The sequence below is a fragment of the Calidris pugnax genome, unplaced genomic scaffold, assembly GCF_001431845.1.
Source record: "Calidris pugnax isolate Ruff unplaced genomic scaffold, ASM143184v1 scaffold27, whole genome shotgun sequence".
Taxonomy (NCBI): Eukaryota; Metazoa; Chordata; class Aves; order Charadriiformes; family Scolopacidae; genus Calidris; species Calidris pugnax.
In genome coordinates, this window is record NW_015090893.1 from 9,522,567 (window position 1) to 9,538,745 (window position 16,179).

General features: G+C 45.6%; 2 protein-coding genes across 2 annotated transcripts; both read left to right on the plus strand.

Annotated features, from left to right (window-relative positions):
• On the plus strand, nt 1-4,131 carry LOC106891305 (double-headed protease inhibitor, submandibular gland-like). The gene is made up of 8 exons (XM_014947756.1): nt 1-58; nt 554-576; nt 1,136-1,263; nt 1,513-1,558; nt 2,473-2,600; nt 2,733-2,787; nt 3,479-3,597; nt 4,086-4,131. The coding sequence occupies exons 1-8, from the start codon at nt 1-3 to the stop codon at nt 4,129-4,131; spliced, it is 603 nt and encodes a 200-aa protein (XP_014803242.1).
• A 3,197-nt stretch (nt 4,132-7,328) lies between these two features.
• On the plus strand, nt 7,329-12,310 carry LOC106891379 (serine protease inhibitor Kazal-type 6-like). The gene is made up of 5 exons (XM_014947844.1): nt 7,329-7,430; nt 7,533-7,624; nt 9,781-9,806; nt 10,693-10,805; nt 11,582-12,310. The coding sequence occupies exons 2-5, from the start codon at nt 7,567-7,569 to the stop codon at nt 11,625-11,627; spliced, it is 243 nt and encodes an 80-aa protein (XP_014803330.1). The 5' UTR covers nt 7,329-7,430; nt 7,533-7,566; the 3' UTR covers nt 11,628-12,310.
• Nucleotides 12,311-16,179: the final 3,869 nt, after the last annotated feature.

The window sequence follows — 16,179 nt, forward strand, 5'->3', positions numbered from 1 at the left end:
ATGAAGACCACAGGAAGCGTTGCCCTTCTTGGGCTTGTGCTCCTCGGCTGCCTTTCTGGTAAGTTGTTTTTTGTTACAGTCTATGCTAGTATCTCTAGTCCTCCTCAACCTTTGCCTTTATATATGCATTTTCAAGGAGACATCAGCCTTTTGGAGAAGTGATGATTTAGTAATGTGCAAGCTCTCTTTTAATTAACTTTATCCTTGTGCAGATAAATGCTATAGATTGATAGGGTGCATTTGTCTGATTTAAACTTAGGACATTCAGTGGGGATAATAGTGCTACATAGGGAGAAACGTTGATGTCCTATTTCTTCTTTAGTGAGCCAAAATTTCTGTTCTCACAGATAATTGATTTTTTAATCTTAGCATATAATGTCTTATTTACTTGGATTAAATGGAATATTTGGGAAAACAATCACTTCTCAGTAATAAGACAGTGTATTTGGTTATTCTGTTGGGAAATCGATGATTCCAGATGAATTTTGGTGAAGGACATTGTATAATTTTTACATTTTATAATCTCTGTTTTGTTTTTTTTTTTTTATTGTAGATCTTGTTACTGCTCAACGACGGGTGAGTAGTATATCTTTGTCATTTAGTCTAGATTTCTAAGTCTAGATGAATAATTTATACTCATGCTGTACCCCAGGAAAGGCTTGAGGGAGAAAAAAAAAAGAGACTAAGTAAGAAAGAAAGAAGGAAAAGCCCCCCTAAGTATTATACCACCTCTTTCCCCCCAAAAAAAGAAAACACCTTTGTCAGAGAAAGATAGCTTACCATGTTGATGATAAAAAAGACAGTGTTTAATAATGTAGAGTGAGAGTCAGCACAGCGCAGAGTGCCAGCAGAAAATCTATACAACTATTGAATAACTGCCTAAATATCTGCCGTCTTGATTCCCTAAGGAATGATCATTTTCCCTGCAGTGCTTGCCAAAAGTACTGAAAGTCTTAATAGCAAGAAGGTGCTTTTGCATGCTGTAAGAAGCATATTTTGTTCCCTCTCTTCTTCACCGTGGAGGAATTGTAGAGTGAAAAAATGACCAACCATAGTCTCCCAACACAGCGAAAACATGATTAACACCAGCACACCCTTCTCTCCGCTCGGGTACATAACAAGTCTCCTTTAACAGGCATCCTGCGGCCCATACCAGTTTTCTGGAAAAACAGCGACTGTTGTCTGTCCCCGCAACTACGAACCTGTCTGTGGCACCAACGGTGTGACCTACCCCAACGAGTGCTCCCTCTGCAGGGAATTGTTGTGAGTATAAGGTCTCCCGATTACCTACAATGCAGCAGAAAAAAAGCCTTTGGGGTTCTGACTAAGCATAGGGTGGACTAGATTTTTCACAAATTTCTGTCTTCCCTAATGCCTGCGATCTTCCGTGTCAAAGCTCCTGAATCTGATTAATTACTGGGGCTTTACGCGTGGAGAGACTTAATGAGCGAGGTGACTACATGGTATCAACAGATTAATCCTTTCTTTACTTCTCCATCTCTCTCCCTCTAGCCGTAACCAAGCCCTTGACAAGAAGCACGATGGAAGATGCGTTAAGGTAAGGTCTGAGATGGGTTCCTTCTCCTGCTGCTCTGAGCAGTGGTGGGTGAAATGGTGGTAGAGAGTTAGACAGAAACCCCACCTAGGATTAATTCTGTATTAAAACCATGGAATTTCAGATGGTCAGAAATTGAATGAAATCAAAGAATTTCAAATTTGCAAGAATTTAATTTACATTTTGTTTGAACAGTAAAAATCAATGAGTTTTAAAATGTTATCTTGTGTGTAACACCAGACTTAAGAATGGAAACTTTTGATTTCAATAATGCTTCAGCATTATCAAAACACTTCTCTTTAGACTTAGAGCTTTGTTGAAGCTAAGAAATCCCCAGAGGAAGTTTGGATTTTGACTCAATCGTAATTTTGTAATAGAAAAAATGATCTATCAGAACATTTGTCATAAAGTTTGTTTATCAATATATGCAGTTACTGTGAAGTGGAGAAGTATCTCTATCTTTAGTTCAGAGAGAGAAAGTAAAGAAACACTCTGGCTGTGCAATTTAATGTAATACGACGACTTCCATTTCAGTACATTCAGAGTAATTGCAGAAACACGGAGGTGAGCGTAAACTCCATTTTCAAGCAGCATTGACATTCCACAATAAATGTTGCTGCTGCATAAAGCATTTTAGGCAAAGACCCTTCATGGTGATGTTCACCATGAAAACCCCCAAGAGAATAGGAATGAAGCCCATTTCAGGACAGGAAAAAACAGACCTCCAGGGTCACACCGTACCCATGTGCAGGATTTCAACTGTTCATGCTCCTCTAACTCCACCACGCTGGGGCTGGAAGCTCCTCTCCCCTTCCAGCTCTGGAGGGAGGGGGAGACGTCTCTTGCGCCGTGTTCCATTGCATGGGACTGATACAAAGGGGAGCAGAGATCAAACTGTTGTTCTGTGACTGTTCCAGTTCGACTGTACTGGCTTCATGAGAACAATCAATGGTGCTAGCATCCCCTGCAGCCTGGAGTACTCACCCATCTGCGGCACCAACGGAGTTACCTACAGAAACAAGTGCCAATTCTGCAACGCTGTGGCGTAAGTGAAGGGGCTGGGTCATGGGAGCAGTTTCTGGATCAGTAGATGCTCTGTTGGTATTTAGAGCGTAACGAGGTAGTTTGACTCATGAAGTCTGTGCTCATTCATTCTCAACTCGCTTTCTTCCCAAAGGAATGGACTGGACGTTAACCTGCGCAATATGGGAGCATGCTACCAGCCAACGGAGGTAAATCTGCGCTCTTCACTGCAGTTACAATATATTTTACAACACAAATTCACTGAAAAATAACTAAATGATAGAAACACCTGCACTGTCCTGGTGCATTTGGCCTGGAAATAGGGTTTGAAGAAAATAGTTGAAATATGTCAGGGTCGAAGGGTTCTGAACCAAATCTATGACTCTCATATGCAGTTCCCTCTCTGACCTGGGAACACAGCAGTCATGGGTGCCGAGACTTTCAATTGCGGGGTAAGGGGGTAAGCAAGAGATGCTGCCTCATCCCTTCGGCAGGAGAGCCATATCCTACCAGCACTATCAGTAGCTGTGATTCCTCAGGTGGGGGTACTTTCTACAGTGTGGCTTGCAACCATCCACTTTCTGGACGCTTGCCTCTGCTAGTCTGCTGAACCAGAGCAGCCAGTTTGAGGGTCAGCCTGGAAATACCAGCATGGTCATTTCACTATTTATAATACTATTTATTAGATTCCCCTCCCTCTGCCTTCTCCCTGCTTCAGGCTGCTCCAGGAAAGCACTTTCTCTGCTTTCAAGTTTGCAGAGTTGCTAGAACTACAGAGCTCTGAACCTGAAAAGTGCTTTTATGCTTTGCCATATCATAAACATTAAATAAACATAAAGCACTCATGTAGGAAAGTACGGGGGACAAAAGCTTTAAAACCTGTTGTTGCTCCCTTATTAGAGCATTGACTGCACCCAGCAGAAGGGTACCAACCTCCTCTGCACCTCCAACTACGACCCCCTTTGCGGCTCTGATGGCAGAACTTATGGAAACAAGTGCCACTTCTGCAACGCAGTTTCGTAAGTATGGAGCTCACCATGTGGCTGTGAAGCCAGAGGAGCTGGAGCACACACGCAGTGGTGGTAGCTGGTGTGGAAGCCCCAGAGATCCCGTTAACCCCTCAGTAAATCCATCCCTGCCCCACATTCCTCTCCGGACACTCACTCCTCTGTCACCTCCCAGTCACTGCAGATCTTAAGCCCGAGTGAGTCTTCTCCTTCCCTTGCAATTAAATCCAGATCCCCGTTCGCAGGCTCGTAGTGCTGCTGACTCCCTCCCTGCCAGCGTGATTTAAACTGTGACATAGGTGGTGTCCAAAATTATGGGGTTTGTCCCAAAACTCTTTCACTTGAATCAACATGTAACCTGGGGAATCAGGAAAGAGGGGAAACATGAAGCAAAGTACTTTATAACTTGGAGAGCACAAGAGCACTGGCTTATTTGGGTAGAGTTAGACTATAAAGCTGAGATCCATGACTGTAATTTTGTTCTCCCTCTTTCTCTTCAGGACGAGCCGGGGAAGTCTGTTCCTCAGACACCGTGGTGCGTGCTAAGCGCTGGAGCCACACTCTTTGCCCTGATTTTTCCCTTACAAATCCTGCAATCAAACATGCTCTTTCCCACTCCCTCGACCACCACACATTGCTCTCTGCTTCGATTGATCAATAAACGAAATGCAACCACCCTCTTTGCCATGGACTGGTTTTTGGGGATTTTTTTTCAGGGCAGGGGTAATGGTCTTCAGGCTTTTAGGTACTTATCCATTAGGCGGGAGAAGCTGTGAAATAAACCACAATAAAGAGCAAAGCCTAACACCAATCACACACCAGCCCAAGCCCTCATGAGAGGATGTCACTCCATACCAAACCATCAGAAGAGAATCCATGCTGCTATAAAATACTACCACTTCCCTAATTTTGGTGTCTTATAGAGTGTAAATGGATTTGTCTTTGTAACAGCACTGAGTCTTGGAGGAACTGGTTCTTTTAAGGGCCCTGGCATGGGGGGATGGCCCTGGAGAAGTGTGGAAGAGAAAGGTGGCCATGGTCAGCCCTACCTGGGCAAGGGGCAGGTCTGGCAGTGCTTTATACAAAGGAGGCTTATGGCAAAGGGAGGAGGCTATCTCATAGGGAAGAAAATTAGGAACTGCTGCTTCATTGAAGGGTGTGTCCATCGAGACTGTGTTGATCAGCAGAAAATTGCAGCAGGCTAGGCAAGGCTGTAATGAGCCTAATGAGGACCCAAGGAGAAATTAGATGGGGCTCAGGTTTTCAGCTTCTTGGAGAAGAGACATGAAAAGTTGTATCTGGGGTATCTGAGGCAGAGGTAGGACAGCAGACCCTACTGGAAAAGGTCTTAGATCTTCTAGCCCTAGGAAAGAAGGCCCAGAAGATGTGCTGGTAGCTCCAAGATGGTTTCTATCTTGAAAAAAGAGGTATGGAGATAACATCTTTGTGGTAGCCTAAAGAGTGCACCGGAGGAGCAATGATATATATGTATGTTCATGATAATGTGTCATCTTTTTCTGTGAGTCAAGGAGCTAATATGCAAGCAGCACAGGTAAAAAGTCCAAGTGTCATGGCTCACACACTCTCTTCCTCTTCCTTTCTTCACCTCCCATTCTCTTGTTATGTAGCAACATATCTGCTGCTAAGGCTGCTATTTAGGACAAAATCTCTGACTTCCAAGCTTTTTCTTTGGATCTTGTTTCCTGAAGTAGAAAATTTCTTCACCAGGAATTTTGTAGGTCCTTTCCAGCAGAAGGTAAGAGGCTTGTCCTTCCCCTGGTACTAGCACAGAGCAATTCTCTGTCCTAGGAAGAAGATTGGCACTTCTAGTTTTCAGAGTTTTTTTCTGTTAGTACAGGCAGTATAAATCACAACATTGTGCCTGCTCTTAAAAAAAGACAAACTGGAGGGTCATGAGAGTTTTCACTGCTTATGTGCTTGTGTGTGTGTGTGAAAAATAATTAAGGAACAGCCTAAGTGAAGAGACACCTGTCAGCACAGGACCAAGCTCTACTATAATTTCTTGTTGGCTTTATAGAGTGGCCACAGACTAGTGGAGTTTTGGCCATAGCAGGAAATTGTCTTCAGCAACAAGTTCTTACAGTGAGCCTCCTCTGCAGGAGTAGTTTGAGGAAGAAACTGGCCTGAGGAAGCCAGATACTTGCTTAGGAGGTCAAGAGGCTTTGGAAAAGCCCATAGAAGAGCTGCTCACCTACAGAAAATGGCAAGTACTGGGTATATGACTTTATTCTAGATGCCTCGAGAGCCTCAAAGCAAAACTCTTTAGAAGATGGAAAGGTTTGTATCACATAAGAGTGAAGACTGGTCCAGCACAGGTAGGTACTCAGCTTGAGACCATCAAGTCTTCTGCCCAACTACACCAATTAGACTGCAAAATGAGGTCCAGGTGCCCTTCTTCTATCCCTGATTTTCAGAGAAGGCAGAGGGACAGAAGGATTTCCTTACCTCAGCCGGTAAGTAGCCTGTTTCAGATGTTATAAAGAAGTGGAAAGGGGTAATAATGATAATGATGAGGTTGGTAATTTAGTCTCTTCCTCTCCTCAGCCCGGAAGGGATTGGTCCCTGTGGTACGTTTGTGAAGGCTTGAGCCAGTCAGTTTTGCTGCACCAACCGAAACAGTCGGGTAGATAAAGGACAGAGACGTTAAGGGCTGTGGTTGTGAGCAGTGACGTATGAAACCAGAAAAGGCAAACAAGTAGTGCTGCGAGTGGCAGAACTAAGCGTGATTTTGAACGGCGCTGTGGCTGACTGACTTGATAACTAAATTATATGAGAGGCTGTGTCGTGAGCTCACCCTTAATAGACATCCGAGAATTCACCTGTCAGTCACGGTTTCTCTGCTGTGTGGATTTTAAGATGTCTGGCAAGCTGCAAACTGTAATGCTTGCACAGATGTAGGGCCTTCATAACGTTACTCTCCTGCAGAAACTCTCTCCCTCACTGGATGAGGACGTTAGTAGGATTTTTCCTCTGTTGCTAGAAAAATGTATAAAGATGTTGGGTTTATTTTAATTTTTTTTTTTCATTCCTATGTCAAATTTGGATGGAACTAGTAGATTCAAAATTTACAGGGGGAACTAATAAACATATATATCTACACATGGTGTTCTCATAAGCCTTGTCCTCTTAGGAAAGTGGGCTAAAATTTTATTATTACCTGAACAGATATTTTGGAAATGGTGCAGCTGAAGACAAATCTTTCCACAGACTCAGCTGGAAATAGAGCTCGAGTCTCCTGATTCCCCACCAAATTCCCTTCATTGGCACTTGCTGTGGGAGCAGAGCCCTAACATATGTTTGTGAACACGAAAAAACTGGAAAAAATTGACAGCTAGAGTTTAAATAGTTCAGGGAGGAGAGTCAGCAGTCCTATCTGGGACTGTGCACACAGCTATGAGAGCATGTCACACCGGAGCGCTTCTCCACCCCAACCCAACAGATTTAGAACCATCCTCAAAAATAGCCAGGGAACAACGTATAATTGGTTTCACAGACAACATATTCTCATGCTGTGATTTATTTCGTAACGTCTAGTGAGTGTCATCACGCCGCAGTCAAACCCTTGGAGCTGGCATTCAGCGAGGGCCCAGAGAATGAAAATTACCAGCTTCCCTGATGAATCACCGCTTTGAAAATTCACCCTTGTGAGAATCCTGTGACTATTTAGAAAAAAAAAAAAAGATATTACAAGCCCGAGTCTATCACTCATATAATTAGCCCTTTCTAGGTTTGATGTGGACAGGGCAGCATTCCTAAAGCACCATAAACACGGCCAGGACCAATAATGGCTTTAGAAATGAAGTGGAGAAGTTCTCACAATTAAGGTGGGGAATGAGGACAGCTACGGATGGGTGCATAAATACACAGAAAGGCAGGTCTGAGTGTGCACTGTGGGCTCTGGTGCTGAGACGACACCTCTCGCGCAGGTCGCTTGGCTTGGACTAAAGACCTACCTGCAGCATGAAGGCAACAGGTGCCTTAGTGCTTCTCAGCCTCCTCCTGCTCTCTTTCTTCTCGGGTAAGTGATCTTCTCCCTAGCCTAGAAAAGAAAAAAAAAAAACACCAAAAAAACAACAAACCCAAATCTTTCTTGACAACAGCAAACTTCAGAGAGTCTTGATCAGCGGATGACAGGCTTGAAGATAAAGCTGAGCAAGTAGAAAATGTCTGTGGGGTTTGCTCACTCGTATGACATATTTCCACTCCTCGTGGGCCTCTGCAGTGAATAACGCAGCGGAGGTGTCACTGGGAGACAGAGCGAGCAAATTCTAAGCGGCTCTTTCAGCAAATGTACCAAAGCAGAGCGTAATTATGAATTTTTTGGTAGAAATGTTCGCTGGAGAGTTTTGCAGAACGAGTTAGAGAAGAAACTCATTCACCTCAGGGTCATCAGCTCCTGTTTTGATCCTAAGCATCTTGTTATTTGGTGTTTTCCTTGGAGATGTGGAAACGTAATTAGATGAAAGTTTCAGCTTTCGTTTATGTTGCAGAGAAAAGCTTGAAAATTAAATTCAAATGTCCTCAAGGAGTCAGAACAAAGAGGGCAAATTAAAAGGATCCAGCATTTATTTATCTGGAGATTTACATATCTCTCTGATGATGTGGGGAAGCTGAGTGATGATTTTTGAACATATGGGTCATGTCAGTGTTATCGATTGCTTGTGTCCAGCTGACCCAGCTCTGGAAGGTTTGTGGTGACAGTTACTGAAGAACATGCAGAACAAGAATTATTTATACTTGGTTTTCTGTGAATAATTTGAATAAAGAATTCACTTGAGAAAATTGCAAGCTGTGCATGGAGAAAAGAGGTGAATTACTTCGTACACATTATTCATTATGAAATATTCATCTGTCTCTAATTGAGTCTTAATTGGGACTGGGTTCCGTCAGAGTGCTGAAGCTTCCTTCCAAGGCCAGGCAGAATAGCAGCAAACTCTGTGATCTCCTATAAAATAAACAAATGTCAAGAGGCATCATCACAAAGTCTTGTGTAGCTGCATGTAATATTTATAAAAGCTATTGAATGAGCTATTTTGTAAATAATATGCAGATAGCCTTAATAGTGACTTTACAGTTAAGGCAGCCCAGCCTAACCTGAGGACACGATAAATACAAAAGCACCGGGGATAGAAGACCAAAGGGTGATGCAGTTGGCAGAAGAAGTAGGGTGGGTTGATGAGCGATGGTCCAGTTGACTGAGGCTTGGTTGGGATTTCCAATGTTGGGGAGGCGATGAGTGTGGGACAAGGTCCTCCTATCTCCTGCCCCAGGTTCCCTCCTGCCCAGAGCCATCTGAGCAGCATCACAGCCAGAGATCCCACTGACCCAGCAGGTACTGCCTCCCCTCCGAACATCTGCTGCCCCGTTGCTCTGTGAGATGCTAGGTATTTTTCCCAGTGTGTTGTGACCCAGATTCTTCAAATCTGCATTCAACCCACCCTTGAGTGTCAGGCTCCCCCTTAGAGACATCGCAGGGTCGCCCTGTCCCGCAGCTCTGACTCAACCTACACGCCTGACTGCAGTCTTTGCAGTGAAGAAATATAGAGAGGATGGACTGATTATCTTCAAGCCAGTGGTTACAGCGGGTATTTTTTCACTTTTACTGACCGGCACTGCCTGTCCTGCTCTTTATCACCCCACGACGTCTCTTTGTATCTCGCTCGGGATGAAGTTGTTCTGGGAGAGTCTCTGGGCTGTGCTGAGAATGGCTTGTCAAGCTGGTCACAGGATCTCCTTCTCCGCAGTATATCCTTGTCAGCAGCACCAGCCATTTTCATTGTTCAGAGGTGCAGGAGCCTAAAAGCCTCAAAAGTCAATATAGCTTTAAAATCTCTGTTGAACGCGGCTCCAGATCGGATACGGCAGCTCGCTTCCCCGGGAGTGGCTGCCTTCCAGGAGATTGGGTTATGTGTCTGAGGTGCAGTTAGCAGCTGAATGACTGATTGCGTGGTATTTTAGTAACATTTTTCAAAAAAGCAAAATACTGAAAAGCAATTCAGATAATGTATTTCCTACCCCCCTCCTCCGCCGCGCAGGATGATGGAGTGGGAAAAACCCGCTATCTGTTTCACTGGGGTTTGCATAAAGGGTTTGTGACTTTAGTTCAGCCTCTGTCAGAAAATAATGCTGACGTGTAAAATCTCTGTTTGTTTTTTTTGTTGTTTTCTTTTCCAGATGTAGAAGGTCAAGACATTGAAGAGGTTAGTGCACCTGTTTCTGCTTACTCTATCTGTATTTTCTAGAAGAATGGTTTTGTAACCCAGATCTTGGTGTATGGTAAACGGTTTTTAATGTCTGCTGGGAACAAGTGGGTCCTTCCAAGATGACCCAACACTTTGGGGAGTCCACTGTTGTACAGGGGATGTTATGTGTGACCATGTTAGCAAGTCGACCAGGGAAATAGAAGGCTGGTTTAGCAAATGTTTCCCATGATTAGGTCTAGGGTGCTTGTACAGGGTTGTGTTTGTATGCACTCCTTTTGTCCACTTTGCTCCACTGTCCAAACTTCTCATGGAACAAAGGGACTATTGAGAGTGTTTTATACCCCCAAACAAAGCCCATCCCTGGGACCTGTCCAGAGACAAAATACCTGTAAATTTCCTGGACACCGTTTTTAATTCCCAATAGATTAAGGGTTTCCCCTCCTTCCACTGGGAAGAGAGAAAGCTCAGCAAGAACCAAGGTGAGAGCACAGTTTCGCAAGATGCATGAAGCCATGGAGCATTGAGCTGACCTGGAGCCAAGTGCCTGAAAGAGCATCAGTGCTGACTCCTCTCTTACATGCCTAAGCTAATCCACTTCTGTCTTTGGGAGATCAAGACTTCTCCCAGGTGATTACAGTTTCCCTCCTCACACATGGGGCAAAAACTCCCCTGAAACATTGCTTCTGCTCGTTTCTGACAGGGCTTTTTCTTTCAGTAAATAGGCAGTGTCATCACTGCCACTTCAGTACTCCTGGCAGAAAAGACATTACATTAGTGACCTTGTATCCAATTTGGAAAGTGAAAGAGAGAGTATGGGAGTCCTGAAAGGGTTTGGATCTTTTTTTTTTCTTTTTTTTTTTTTTTTTTAATATTCCTTTTGCAGATTTGTAGAGAGTTCGTAAACAGAAGCGTGTACTGCACGAGGGAGTCCAACCCCCACTGCGGCACGGATGGCATCACGTACGGGAACAAGTGTGCCTTCTGCAAGGCAGTGCTGTAAGTGGGAGCAGAGGGGGATCCAAATAACAGAGAGAGCTGGCTCCATTTCCACGTACGTAATGATCTTCTTCACAGAGGGGAGGCCCCGCATCCAGGCTGCTCCTCTTGTATGGACTAGCCCCTGAATGGTGCCAAGTGGAATGTTTCCTCCTTGGAACAGAGCCACATGAATGCAAGTTAATTTAAATTCATTTCTAGGCTTTGCACACTGCTGGTTGCCATGCTGAGAGGCAGCACGGGGCCCGGTAGGCAATTGCATCCTGCATGTACCTTCTGCACGTCGTAAATTGATGCACATTCCCCACCATACACCACAGGCTGCAACTCTCTCTGCCCACACTTCTGGATACTGAGAAGTGTCTGGAGGAATGCGGGAGCTGAGCCGTGCCAAATTATTCCTGAAAAGTCTGAATGGACTTTGCGGAACAGGACACAAACTCTCAGAGGAAGAACCTGAGTTTCTCCTTTTCCTCTGTCACCTTTTAAAGGAGATGCAATAGGAGCCAGCACCCCTGGACTGAATGTACTTGCAAAATATTGGTTTTTCCTTAGCAGTCCTTAAGATGTGGTGCATACTCAAGTCTACCTTATCCTAGGGGAAAGCAGAGAAGAGCAAGGAGAGAAGAAAATGGCTTGATGTCCCCTGTGAGGCACCAGGGTACACCGGCACGAGTCAGGCAAATGATCCTCTTTGGACAGACGAGCTCCTTGTCCCCGAGTGCTGTGACTGTCTTACACTGCTTTTGTCTAAGTCTGTCTTGCTCCTTTTACAGGAGAAGCGGAGGGAAGATCAGATTGAAGCACCTGGGGAAATGCTGAGTCCTCGCTGTCACCGAGCAGCGACAGCCGAACCCCCGGCAGCGGCGGCCGCAGACGGAGACGGGAGCCGCTCGCCCTCCTCTCCGCCGCCTCTGCTCAATAAAATAAAGCTCAGCACGATTCTTGGGCTGGATTCCTTTTGCCGTAGCACCCAGAACAGCGCTTCGATACAGCCATGCTAGAGCCTAATGAGTGGCTTCGCTCTACTGTGCTATTTCCTCACCCTTCTCCTCCCGGGAAGCAAGGTGCTCCCTGTGCCAGAGCGACTGCTCCCGCAGATCCCACGGGCTCTGTCTTCCCATCCCCAGCAGCCGTAGCTCTTCTGTCCCGTCCTGTCCCTCCTGACAAACTGGCACACGCTCGCTGGGCAGCCAAGAAGCGCAACCACTCGTGGGCTCCTGCCCAATTCCCCCCAATCCCAGGGGGTGGGTGGCAGCGGGTGGCTTTATTCTTTACCCAGCCTCCATAGAGATGTTCCTTCCTCTCTGGGAGGTTATTGTGGGAGGGTGACAGGAGAGCTGGTGAACAGCGTGACTGCATATGCCTCATCTCCTTTGGAAACCAGAGACAAACAAGCTGAGGCTGGGAAATATTGCTCCATTTAAGCCTGCGACAAGAAGATGGCAGGTGGAGGCTGGTTTTAGGCAGAAGCTGTGAGCCTCTTCTTTCCAAATCAGTCTTTCTTCTTCCTTCTAGGAGAACGCTTTGTCTTGAAAGCTGTGAACTCACCAGCATTAGCTTCCTGCTGCCAAGTGGCTTCTCATGCTAATAAAATTATATTTAGAAGAGCACCAGATTGTATAAAGTGTCAATAATTAAAAAAAAAAACCAACCCTGGAGAAGAAGAGCTGTGGGCTTCCTCTCCCCACCTCTAGGATAAACTCTGCCTGAATCATACAGAGACCTTGATTTTCTAGACACAAGTATTTCTATTTATTTACAATTTTTAATGCACATAGGCTTTATTCCTTTCTTCTCTTTTTGACACTGCTGCCCTCTCTCTTCTTGGTGCTGGCTGGAGAATCCTTCTTTGGCAAACATGAGAAAAAGAATTGTTTAGTCTCTTCTCATCCACTGTGCAAGATTCACACAGGGAAATACTTGTGGCTTCCTCTTGTTAAAACATTGGCAGCAGATCAATGGGACACCAGCTCCTTTATGTTAAACACTTACCTTTCAAAGGGAGCTTTAGATTTTATCATGAGCCTCAGGGGTCAACATATTTTGCAAGCACCTAAATGCTGAGCATCTAAACCTCTGGACCTTGTTTGGACAGAGCTTGAGTGTTTGCCTACCGTGCCACAATCCACACTTTGAACTCAATGGAGCACAATGCTTAAACAGAGAGGCCATGCTCAGCACACCTAGCGCTGGCTTCTCTTCTGATAATTCACATTTGTGATGCCAATTCTGGCAAATCCTTTGTTATTGGATACCTTTACAGGCAGCAGCCAGGCAGTGGTTGAAACGTGTAGGCAAAAATCCGCATTGGCTGGTTTGGAGCTTCTCTTGGACCAACTGTCTTTGATCCTGATGTTTTTTCCATTCCAGTTTACTGGATTCTGACACCTCTTATTGGAAGCAGACGAGTGCTGTGTGTCCCAGGTCATACAGCCATGAGAAGTGCACTTGTTTGGTTTTAAATTCAGATGTTACATCAGTGAACTCAACAGCAAGACATCCAGAACATGGACAAGACTGAGGGGAGCAAGAAGCTTCTCCTGCACAAAAACAAGTGGTCACAAAGGACATGTAGGGAAAGTGAGAGCACATTCCTCATCAGTCCTCCTGCTTGGAGCAGGATGACCTCTGCATGTCCTCTCCTCCCTGAGTTATCCTGCAATGATCCTATTGCATTGAGTGGCTCTGGACCAGCACCACATTCAGAGCACAGGAAAAAAAAGACCCCATTTTTAAGATGGAAAGAGATATTTTAATGACAGAAGGACATCTTTGTGCCTGAGATGATCCTCAGTGACTCCAAAAATCTCCCAGCATATTCCAGTATCTATTCCTTTTTAATCTGAAGGCTGAAATAACAAGAATAGATCACAACAGAACAGAAACTTTCAGTGCAAATAGCAAATAAAACCACCTCTGTACCCTCTACAGAACCAACTACCGTTTCTTCCACCTGTGCTGGGGGAATGGAGAATGGGAGCCGTCTTCTTTGAGGAGATGATTTCTCACAATTGGGGAAACTTCCCCAGGAGAGAGCAAGAGAGGCAGTGCTACACTGTTGTGGTCCATCCTTCTGGCTGAGCCAGCACATAACTCCAGTTAACTGAGATGAGGGTGATGTTTTGCTGGTGCTGGGCCGTTCAGTCTTGGTTTCAGAGTTCACCTCCCTGGCAGGGCTGATGGATGCCAGGGACAGGGTAGGAGCGTGGCAGTGGCCACAGACTGAGCTCCCACCTGTCTCTGGCATCCTCCCTGTACACGTACCAAACCAGAAACCAAACCTTCAGCCACTACTTTTCCTTTCATTTCTGTCCTCCACCTTTTAAGATGTGTTGGGTTTGGGGGATTTTTTTGACAGCTTTGAAAGGTGAGTCATGATAAACTTGACATCTCTCTTCTATTAGATAACATGAGCATCTTCACAATTTTTTTCTCTCCCTGGAGAGGAAGTGTCCTCAGCTACAGGACAGAGGTGGGACCTGCCCCAGCATCTTGGCCACTGCCAAGACCTGGCCCTTGCAGCAGAATGAGGGACCTGTGCTTCCCACATCTCACAAAGTCCCTCTCAGCAGTTAAAATAATGGGACAATTAAATTTGTGCATGGTTGCTCTTACTGAAAAGAAGACATTGCTCACAGCTGAGCACTCTCCTGTGACCAGGCTGTGCACATGGCAGAGGGGAAGGGTGTATTTCCACCTCACGGCTTCACTCTGCTGGTGATGCAGCTGATACATTACTGTGTCCAGGCTCTTGGCCCATTTAACTGGTGTGCTCCACCACTTCCTTCTCCTCCCCCAGCACAGGCACGTGTCGCTGTCACAACTCAGTTGAATCCTTTGTCCTACTTTTTTCCCTTGATATTCACAGTGTTTGACAAGGCTTTTCTAGCTGTCATGGGATGATCTTAGGGTGGTTGTGCTGACTGCAGGGCTCCCACAGCATGGCTGAGGAGGAAGCTCTGGACTTGGTGATCATTCTGTACACCCTCTTTTCCCTAAGAGAAGGCAGGCTCAATTAGGTTGGAAGGGACTTTGGTCCAACCTCCAGTGGGGTCAGTTCTGAGGTCTATCAGGTTGCTTAGGGCTTTATCCAGTCTAGCATTGAAAACCTCCAGGGGTAGAGAATGTGTGATCTCCCTGGTCTACCTGTCCCAGGGTTTGACTGTAAGGAATTTTTTCCTTGTAACAGGTTTCAACCTCTTTTCTTTCAACTGCCACGTCTCCAAACTATGCACCACCATGAGGAGCCTGGCTCCATCTGGTCTGCTCAGTAATTTGCTTCTTAACTGGTAGGCTTCCCTGACATCCTCCTGAAGCCTTCTTCTCAGTGGGCTGAACAAGCCCACCTCCCTCTGCACCTTCCACCTCCCTCACAGGGCAAATGCTCCACCCCCAACTCTCTTGGTGGCTCTTCACCAAACTTCCTCAAGTTTTTCAGTGCCCTTCTTGTTTTGGAGAGGGGCCCAGAACTGAACATGGGAGGGAAGACTGAGCTATGGGGACAAGGAAAAGGATTGTTCAGGGAGTGGGTGGGAGAACTGTAGGAGTATTGCAGGGGGCTGAGAAGATGCAGATGGTGATAGTTGCAGGAAGCAGCAGGAGGGTGTCAGTGAGTATTGGGTCCTTTAAGGATTAGAGAACAGCTGAGTCTGCTCTGGGGTGAAACGGCTCCCAGATGCTGGCAATCATCCAACAGTGCCCCCCATCCCCACCACAAGGGCTTAAATAGGAGCCCAGGGGAAGGATTTGGCTGGTTTCACTGATTCAGGAGCAAAGAGAAGGTGAGGAGTTTGCTTTGTGGTGTGAGTTTTGGTGTTTGTTTGGTGGTTTGGGTTGGTTTTGATTGTTTTCTTTTCCTCCCTGAAATAAGTTGTGTGGTTTAGGAGCTTCTCAGGGGAGCAGCTGCAGTAATTGTGGCTGGTCTTCATGTCTTAAAGGCTGCTCTAAAAATGCTGGGGAAGGCTTATAAAATGCATGTGGGAGACAAGGGTTACCACAGTATGTAAAGGGAGACCGGGGGAGGCATAAAATATATCTATATAGAAAGGTAGATACTGCATAAAGAGTTGGTTGTTTTAAAGCTCCAGGATGGTGCTCCAAGGAATCTCTTTGGCTTTAGGACCCTTGGGACAGTGAGGGGTAAGACCTTTAATAAAGTCAGCTCTTCTGGTCTCTAGAGTGAGCAGGGCTTTGGCAGAGCCTCAATCTTGAAAACTGGGTCAAAACTGAGTTTCTGCTGGGCCTGGAGGGATGCCCTGACCAACCTGGCCCCAGACAACAGCTTCAGGGCTTGTAACAGAATTGGCCCTAGAATCTGGCTTGTGGTTTCCCAGGGATGTGAGAAAAGTGGTGCTGCTGTGTAATAGAGTAC